General features: G+C 42.0%; 1 protein-coding gene across 1 annotated transcript; it reads right to left on the bottom strand.

The window, feature by feature from the left end:
• Positions 1-419: 419 nt before the first annotated feature.
• Positions 420-1,100, bottom strand: LOC103804927 (chromosome unknown open reading frame, human C21orf62). The gene has a single exon (XM_009077562.1). It carries the CDS (start codon positions 1,098-1,100, stop codon positions 420-422), a length of 681 nt encoding a protein of 226 aa, XP_009075810.1.
• Positions 1,101-9,787: the final 8,687 nt, after the last annotated feature.

The following is a 9,787-nucleotide window of genomic DNA, read 5'->3' on the forward strand; positions in this document are numbered from 1 at the left end:
TCTTTCAGAACCCAAATAATCCAATAAATTTCTGTTCCTCGTTTTTGTTTTGAGGTACTACAAAATCCAAAATTTTCTGTTTAGCTTTGGGCAGTATCTCCCGATGCCCACAATGTCACTAAATTCCTGGAATTTCATGGTTTGGGAGGTCCTTGGATTTTAGCAGGGTTAATTTCCCAGCTTTTCTGTTTCATATGATCTTTAACTCATTCAAGGACTTGTTGTGCTTCCTCCTAGCATCTCCCCTACATCAGAATGTCACTATATAATGAGTTATTTGCATCTGAGAGGGCATCGATATCTCATCCAAGTGCTCAGCCACAGTTCCATGACAAATGGTGGCACTGTGCACCCATCCCTGGGGCAATCTGGTGAAAGTATACTCTCGCCCCTGCCATGTACTGAATATGTCAAATAACTCAGTAAATGAATGTTACAACATAGCTCTTGTTATCCGAGGTTGAGAAAACATCAGAATACAGCAGACTGGGAAAGTGCTTCATGATACTAGAGACATTTTCCACACTGTATGACTTCAACAAAGAGTATCCATTGAAAAGCGAGGTATCCAGGAAAGAAATATATGCAAGCATTTGCCTGTCTTTGTTGTGCACTGCAAGTGAGTCTTCTTTGTCGTCACTGCTGCTGCTGCTGGAGGAGATGGTTACACTCTGCTCTGGAAATCGTCCCTTGACCTTGTTTACCCGCAGCTTTCGAAGTCCCCAAATGGCCAAATATTCCGCTGGGAGAGGAGTGGTGCCACAGAAGGACAGCTTCAAATCCCACACCCTTGTGAAGTTGAGGAGCATCTCCAGCAGAGAGGTGTCTGTGAACCAAATGGTCAGGTGGCTATTGTAGGTAGTTTTTTCCATGGTAGAAGGCAGCACTGTTTTGCAGTTGCACATCAAGTTTGCCAGGCAGTAATCACAGTCACGGACAGCCACGGAACAGCTGCAGTTGCGAATTGTGTTCTCCTTAGTGAAAATTAGCGTGTGATTCTTCTGACTTCTCACCAAACTGCCAGTGACGTGTATGCCAAGGAATCCAGCCAAAATGAGAGCCAGCCACAAGGAGAAAGCAGGAGAGGCTGTTGGCTTCATTAGTACTGGTGCCAAGCTGCTAAGTGTCTCCTCCTTTTACTCAGTGAATTATATCACTTGGCTTTACCTACTGAGGAAAAACAATTTCTTTATTATACTAAATACCTCTTAATGGTTAATGTTACTTTGCTTTTCCCACTCATTATCCGTCTCATCTATTCAGAACCATATTGCAGGTTGCCCTGCGTTAGGGGGGAAGCACAGCTACACTAAATTCAGAAAAGGGGTTGTGACTCATGTTAGGGATTCTTCTTTCACTCTTCTTTTGCTCTAAGTGGATTCACCTGCTTTTATAAGACAGCTTGGACACACTCTTCTCTATCCAGGCAGCTCCTCAGCCTGTCCAGTGCAGAGGTAAGGGCAGGACAACTCCTGCTCATTTCTCCTTTCTACTTTCTCTTTGCTTCCCAACAGACAAGGGTGACAAACGACCCTGTTCTCCACTTCACTGAGTGAGGCAAGTTTTCACAAATTCAAGGCAGGACTGGATAAACTCAGTGAGAAGTCCACTGCGGTTAGCATGTACACAGACACCACACCTGGCTACAGAAGACCCTGTGCTGAATACAGTTGGAAGCAAAGAAAGTTACAGCAGTTAAGTATCATATGTTCTCATCCTACTGAAAATCTCTTCTACACACCTCCTTATGGCTGCACACGGAGGTGGCTACTTGACTGGATGGATCTGTGGTCTGACAGATTATGGCCATTCTCATACCAGACCTATATAGTGTAAATGTACTCAGTCTGACTCAAACGTGACTTGATCCTATATGTATTCCCTGAATTTGGTGTGTTGTTTTCTTAAATGAAGGATACAGACATTTAAGTTTTTAATCAAATATTTTACCCATGTTGTGGAACATACCAGAAATACCAGTCCAGCTGTTGGCTGATGTTTAACTCCAAAGGTTAGACTCATCCAAGCTGTGGCTGTTCTGGTATCATCACTGTTAGTAGTGTTTCCACTGTCTAAGCATCTGATCACAATGAAAATCCACACTGTTTATTTTTTCGGTCCTTAACACTAACAGTTGTGATAGACCAGAAATCTGTAATATCAACACAGTTTCACAGCTAAATGAAATTGTTTGGATTTTTCTGTGTAGGAGGCAGTATTTGCAAGAAGAAGGCCTAGACAATGTTGACAATATGAGTTTGAACTAAGTAAAAGAGACTTTAATTGAAGACTTGGCACTTCTTCATTTCAAACTCCCACCTGCATCAAAAGGAGCAATCCTGCTTTTTTCACATAACATGTGAGGACTTAATAGTCACAAAACATTAGAATAAAATCCTTTGATGCATCATCATTAGTTTTAACTCTTGATTCCATTTTTTTCGATACTTGAAGAGTGGAGAACCTTTAGCTCTCTACTGTCTTACAGCCAACCAAAGAAAATTGTCCTTCAGGTTTTACTTAGCTGATAATATTTGGACTCCATCCATCAGAATCCAAACAAAGTTCTAAATCCTGGCATTCCATGAAATGTTATATCCAGAAATACTTTCTATCCTCTTCTGCTCCCTGCAATACAGAAACATTCCCATTCTCAGGATTTAGTTTCTGTGTGGCTTTGGTGAGGTATAGGCAAGCAGTGAAATACATGTTGCAGGTTGTGCCTGTGAAGTGTCAGTCACCTGCAGTGCATCTTTAATTAAGCTAAAAACTAGCTACAGAAAAAATGGGCATTATATAGCTCTTAATCAAATCACTCTGCTGTCTGCACTGCTTAAGGCTTGGGAAACAGTTGGCTTTAATTTTTAGGGATGGGGGAACTGCCTTCAGTAGACTTCAGAGACATACACAATAAAACATGGAGTGATTTTCTTGTCTGTTGTGGTTCTGTGTTCTCCATCATCTCCAAATTTACAAAGAACAACAGAGTAACTTCAGAAAAGTGGAGAATATGGGCTGTGTGATATATCTTATATCTTTCCACCGTGGTCGCTCTCTGAGTATTACCCACTGCCCTTAAGAGAGATAATTTGATAATTTATCCATTGAACTCACCAAAATAGTTTTAGACATAACCTACAGAAACCAAAAGAATGTAGCAGATTGTGCTAAATGTCATTAATTTCCATACAATTTTCTAGGAAAAACTGATAGGTATACCTTCTTCTCTTCCCTAAGTTTCCAATCAAGCTTAGCTAGAGTTCCAATATAATCAGTACGACAATTTAAAGATTCATCCACTAGATGGAATGGATTTTACAACTTGTTTCCACAAGCCTTTTAGCATTTCCCTGTGTAACATTGCAGGTATGGCAGTCCTGTAAAAATCATAAAAGCATTTTTCAGCTTTCCAGTTTATACCAGAAAACTGCTGAACGCAGGAAACAAGAATAGGATTTTGAATCTGAACTTGGTGAATTATCTGGAAGCTCTTCCCTCACAGTTGGGTAACCAAAACCTACCTGATTTTATGTATCTGTTCTGGTGCAAAGTGGACAAGCTAGGAAGGGGATGGTTTGCATGTTATTTCCATATATTTGTTCAATTCAGCTGGTTTAGAGCATCGCTCTTGTCCAGCCTTATACCCAATGTTCATCAGTGCTTGAAAATGACTGGAGTTATAAAACTGTTAAACACATTTACACACCAAAAATGATTGAACTTGTTCAATAACAGTGAGCTAATTGATTTTGATTAAAACACAGAATGACTCTGTAGCCTAAATGTAGTATGCACTATAGGAATCTTGGGCTATTGCTTGTTCTGGCCAGGAGAGGGTTCACTTCTGCAGCAGCCAGGAAGAGCACGCCAGGACCCAGGGGTTATTCTATACCTACTCGTACCGAGGAGAGGGGACGGAGGGGGCCGAGGGGATGGAGGGGCCGTGGGTACCCATCGTTCCAGCTCCGGCTGGGGCAGCGCCAGTTCTGCGTAAGGAGCAGAGCCTGTGCATCGTTCGCCTGTCTTGTACACTCTCTTATTAATATAGTTGTTATTACTGTTCATTTTCTTACTTCACTGCTGGGTTTTTAGTAAATTGTTGTTATCTCAACCTGTGATCTTCACTTTTTGTGCCTCCAATCCTCCCCTCCATCCCGCCGCAGAGGGAGGAGGTGGGGGGGGAGCGAGCGGTACATGGTTTGGGGTGTTTCAGTGGGAGCACTAAGCTGGGGAACACCATTCCTAAACTGAATTTCCCAAAGAAAGCAAAATGGCAAAGCATTTTATCAGGATGTTCTTTGGAAGAGCTTATGTTTGCAAACTAAGTTAGCACACTTGTAGGATTGCTTAAGCTGCAAATGGAAGTAAATGATAAAATTCAAGGAGGGCAAGGTAAGAGGAAAATAAACTGAATACTACCAGGTCTGAGGACTAGCAACAGGAAAACAGGACTATAGAGCATGCATTAAACCCAAAGGTAGAAAGTTCAACCCGATCAAGACTACCAGCCTTCCTCCTGAAGACCCCTGGACGACCACCAGAGGCCCTTGGACCGAGGCCAAGTAGGAGGAGACAAGGGAGGAGAGTATGATAATGATTTCTGGGAACTAATTCTAATAATACACACCTATTCCTGAAAATAATGAATATGGAGAAGTATTTAGTGTATATAAACCATTAAGTTTTTACTCCTAGTTGCACAAGTTTGGTGGAGTGATCCCCCTTGTGCCCAGCACTGAATAAACAAATACCTGCTACTCAGAGATACAAGTCTGTGAGTAGTTCTTTTCCAGGTTTCTCAGCTTCAAAACCACAACATTGCTGAAGGTTTGGTTTAAACTTTCAAGTAAAAAAATCTAGAACTCTACCAGGCTGCAAGATAACCTACAGCAGAAGTAAGACCACCTTGGTAATGCCTCTCCTTGTCCAATGCAGCAGAAATTTGTCCAAACATATGGTGGTTTATTCTAATAACATGGTTTCCTCATGGTAGTATTATGTCTAGTGACATCCCAAACAACCATGTTTCAAATGAGGCATGACCTTTACTCAACTGCACTGATATTTCTTCTATGTTGGTCTCATATAGTCAGCTAAAAATTACACAGTGTTTTGAAATTATGCCCTGCGATTGCAATGTTGCCTTTTATCAGTTACTGGTCAGTTTTTGTTCCTGTGGCAAACTTCAACAAATACACACCTCTCCTCCCTCCACTATCACATAGGGAAATTGGAGGTAAAGCTGACTTTCCTGCCCTTTCCAGCTTTACATTGTCCGGTTTTGAAAATACAATTAGAAGTGGAAAAAACAAGAGGCCAGTAAAACCAGGAGATAAATCGCTGTTGAGTCTTATCACCACCATCACCCTCACCATGCTGCCCAGAGTCACACTGTGGTAGGCATTTAGTGTTTGAGAATGAAGTGACAAATTAAAACAGTGGATAAGAATGGACTAGTGCCTTGAATAGTAATTAGACTGCACTGCCCAGGCTAGAGGTCTTTCCTTATGCCTGGGTAAGCAGTCACACAACTTCACTGATAGCTGATCCAGTTCTCCTTCAAACAGCTGCCAGTGTTTCCCCAGTGCTTGCCTGACAATTGCAGTATTAATACACCTCAGAAAAGTTTTAAAGTGTGCATTTTGGTTTCTGTGAAGTGAAGAGATAACCTCAGTTCAAGTGTCAGAAGGCAAAGATTCAGAGATGACAAGGAGAGTTCTGATGGAAACTCTGCCAAGGGCTTTCTGGGAAGTGGGGAAGTGGAAGTGGGATATGGTCAAGATCAAGAGATTCTTAATAGGCCTGACGATGTTAATTATCCAGAAGACTTTGGTGATTGGTATCATCTTGATTTTCATCTAGCAGTTAAGCTTCCTGAAGTCTGAAGCTACCATTGTAGACATCGATGGGAGTGTTCCAGGCCAGGTTGGACAGGGTTTGGAGCAACCTGCTCCAGTGGAAGGTGCCCCTGCCCATGGCAGGGGGTGGAACTGGATGAGCTGTAAGGTCCCTTCCAACCCAAACCATCTTGTGATTCTGTGAGGAGTGGAGGAGAGGCAAGTGCAGCCCAGAGCTGGGATGGAGGAATGAAGGAGAATGAAGGAGTAGGAAGTCTTCCTCAGCAAATCAGGAAGCTCTTTAACAGGGCAGAATATGCAGAAAGAGCACAAGACTGAGGTCCTGGGGCAGATTTTTTGCTAACTTTACAAGCCTGCCTTGACAGAAAGTGAAATAAAAGGAACAGCATTTCTCTAGAGGAGCTGCTCCTGTTTTGGCTCCTGATTTGTGTGGTGTATATCCAATCCAGTGCTTGCTTTTCAGGAATGAGTTGTTCCTTCCATGCAAAAACTGTTGGAAAACTAGGTGCCAGCAGTTGCCTTGGAGTCCCTGTAGCCTGCAGTGCTGGCCTGGGGAGGGATAAGGTCACTGCTGTTTTGGAGCCGGGATCTCTGTGATAGGGAGTGGAGAAGGGAAGCTGCATTCTCTGCTTAGCAGCAAACAAAACCCCCAGTTATTATAGGCAAATTCTGCTTCTGAAAAAACCCTATTTTTAATTGTCTAAATCTAGAAAATAATTTGTTCGTTTTTATCCTGAGGTGAGGGGTCTTTCAAGTGAGAATCACACTATACATGAATAGCAGCAGAAAATTACGCCAGTTTGATGAATGATTTCAGTTGTGTATCCTCCTTCCAGCACTGAAAGCCTTGGTTTATTACATGTTATCCCAAAAGTTTCCTAGCACAAGATTCTCTCCCTGCTCCTTTTCCTTTGCAAGTTATGATAGCTAAAGGAGATTTGCAATGCTTATTTAGTAATAGCATCGTTTCAGGTTTTTGAATTTGCTTTGATCATTCCTCTGATTTTTTTTCTTTCCTTTTTGTTTTTTTTTCCCACTAATTGCAGATCTGTGTGTTAAGAAAACCATGGGGAAAAAAAGCAATAAAAAGCCTTTGAGTGTTGTGCGAGAATGATACTGTCTCAAGGAAAGTTAATCCTATTCAGTGGAAGTCCCAAGCCAATGCAGTTAATTTCTTCTCAGGGTGCTTTCTTCCATTCTCTATTCAGGAAAAAAAAATGAGTAAACCCCCTCACTGATCACTTGTGTTGACATGTGCCTATGCCAAAGTCCTGTACTAAGCAAAAAAGGAGCTTAAATCCTTATAATTTTGTGCAGCTTGCGTAATGTGCACAGGATGAATACCAAACCCACTCAATTTAGATCAAAATAGCATTTTGAATTAAGCTGGTATTAAAATATGAGATTACAGGAAAATGCAGAGTCGGTCCCTTAATAAGTCTAGTCTGAGTCTTCACTGCAGAGCAGCTTCATAATCTGACCAGAAAGCCCTAGGAGACTCCAGCCTTGAGGGAAACAAAATGCTGGATTTGCCCTTTTTACTCTGTGGGAGTTTTAGGAGTTCCCTAAGTGGGATGATGGCTGAGAGGAATTTTGTTTTCCGTCTCTTCGTTTAAACAATTACCATACATACTTACTTAGTCCACAGAAAAATGGAGGAAAAGAACTTCGTGACCAAAGCCAACATTCTACAGCCTTCCAGGCTGCAGTGTGATCTGTTCTTCTTGTCAGTAACTTGAAAATCATATTTGCATTTGCTTGTGCAGCAGATGCTTGGGCTAGTGGCATTAGGCTGAGCAGCCAGTCTGTAGCAGTGGAGTGGTCAAGTGTAGCGGAACAAATTCCTTCCCAGCAATGACAAAAATGTGAGATAAAATAGACAATATTGTAGCACTCAACTTGAACAACACACAGATGCTTGAAAACGTTCCTGTATGAGTATTTGGGTGTACACAGACTCCAGGACAGACAATTAACCTATAAACACCTCTGTAAAATCCTCAGGCCTGTTCATCCTGTGCAATGCTTCTGTCCATACAGGAGGCAAAGGTGACAGCAGGGAAGGCTGTGACATGGAACTGCAGGGAGGCAGATTAACAAGAGAAAACTTATGGGAAAGGAGGAAATTTCCTCCCAAAGAAAAGGGAGTGGTGATATCTCCCTTTTTCCCCCAGATGAGGGTCACTATTGGTAGGTCACAGACTGATTACTCACAACCCTGAGAGAGCAGAAAGGATATATGTGCAAGGCCTTCATTTTCATGCCCTGTTTCACATATGCACCCAGACTTTTCCTAATAGAGCAGGGAACCAGGATGAGTGGCAAGATTTGCTTTGCCAGAATACACCTGGAGCCATTCCAGCATGGAGATGTGCACAGTACACACTGTCCAGGAAGGCTGACACGTACTCACCTGGGTATCCACCTATGAGTTACACCAGGATAAGCACTTGCATAAATGATAAGTGAGAAGAAAGTCGTATAAAGCTTTACTAACGTGGGAGGAGAGCACTGTTCTGTGCCACTTTAGAGCAGCAGATCAAGCATCCCTCACCCATTCGAGCACCATAGGCAGGATTTGTCATTGCAACTGTTTAACTGGATGGAAGTCAGTGGTACAAATCTGATCTAATGAACTGGAAGATCAGAACTGGATTTATAGTAGTGCATGTCCAACCTGCCCGCTAGTACAACCTATGGCTGCAAGTCCCACTTTTCTATTCAGTGGTTATGAAGTGCTCTAAGAGCCTCAGAGGGATGGCATGAGAGAAAAATTAGTTTCTTGCTGTTGCTATCTAACCAGGCCGCTATTCCAGTCTGATGTTTGATAATTCTCTGCAGGGCCTTCTGCAGCTTCCAAATAACTGCAGCAATAGTGGCTGTAACTCTTGCCCTGATGCTTGAGAAAGCCCTGTACCCAAAGGGTGTCTGGAATACAGTACCATGCCCTGGCTTTGTGTTGAAGAGAAATCTCAGAGTAGTCAGTTATATGTCACACTGCAAAAAGGTCTTATTTCTACCCTAATTTATAGATTAGTACTTTTCAATAACTTCCTTGTTCATTTCTTGAATGATCTAGTGTTTCGCTTTCTAACAGACTATTTGATTTAGTAGAAGAGAAGCCTTAGCAAACACCATTTCCTTCAGTCCTGGTGCTGACTCTGACTGCACTGAACTTATGTAAGCTACAATGACTGGGGGAGTTGTGCTTCTTGGGATTTAAAGTGTGAGTATTCCAAAAACCTGACAAGTGTATACCCGTGCATGAATGAGTACACTCACAAATGCACAAGGGAATCCTTTTCATACAACAAGTACTTTTGTAATTGTAAGGTCTACACAATCAAATCTCTATCTGTTCACGTGTCCTCAGAAAGGGACATCTTCTGGGAAACCAGGTGTCCCAAGGTCAGCACTGCCCAAAAATCAGACTTATCCATGGTGACTCAAGCTGAGCACTTCAACGCTGAGATACTAACATTGGTTTTTAAAGGACTTTTTTAAATTCGCAGTTTTTTGTGGCAAACCAACTACTCCCTGGAACAAGAATACTTACACTGACTGAACTTTAGGAAAGAAAGCTTGAGTACTACAAAGGTTATTATTTTTTCCGGGCCCTTTCTAACGTGACCTGGACAAAAGTTCAAGTTAAGCATTACATGAAACTAAGCATTTGCCAATCCCAAAACATAACGCTGAAAATTATAGAAGAAGTGTTCTGTAATGCTTCATTTTCTTTTGCTCAAATCCTAAATCAGGCAGAAAAAAAGAGCAGAAAGCTGCATGATCAAAAGCTGTTGTGATATATTAGTGGTCACTAAGCAGCTAGAGACAAACTCTGGAGCAGAACATCTTGCTGCTGGGTATCTTACCTCTGTTCACTGGGATAGTGGATGTTGTCATTGCCATTGAGACTCCAGAGCTATACT

This window comes from Acanthisitta chloris, unplaced genomic scaffold (genome assembly GCF_000695815.1).
Source record: "Acanthisitta chloris isolate BGI_N310 unplaced genomic scaffold, ASM69581v1 scaffold22066, whole genome shotgun sequence".
Taxonomy (NCBI): Eukaryota; Metazoa; Chordata; class Aves; order Passeriformes; family Acanthisittidae; genus Acanthisitta; species Acanthisitta chloris.

Coding starts and splice junctions, on each gene's coding strand:
- LOC103804927 (XM_009077562.1), bottom strand. CDS start 1,100: ATGAAGCCAACAGCCTCTCCTGCTTTCTCCTTGTGGCTGGCTCTCATT.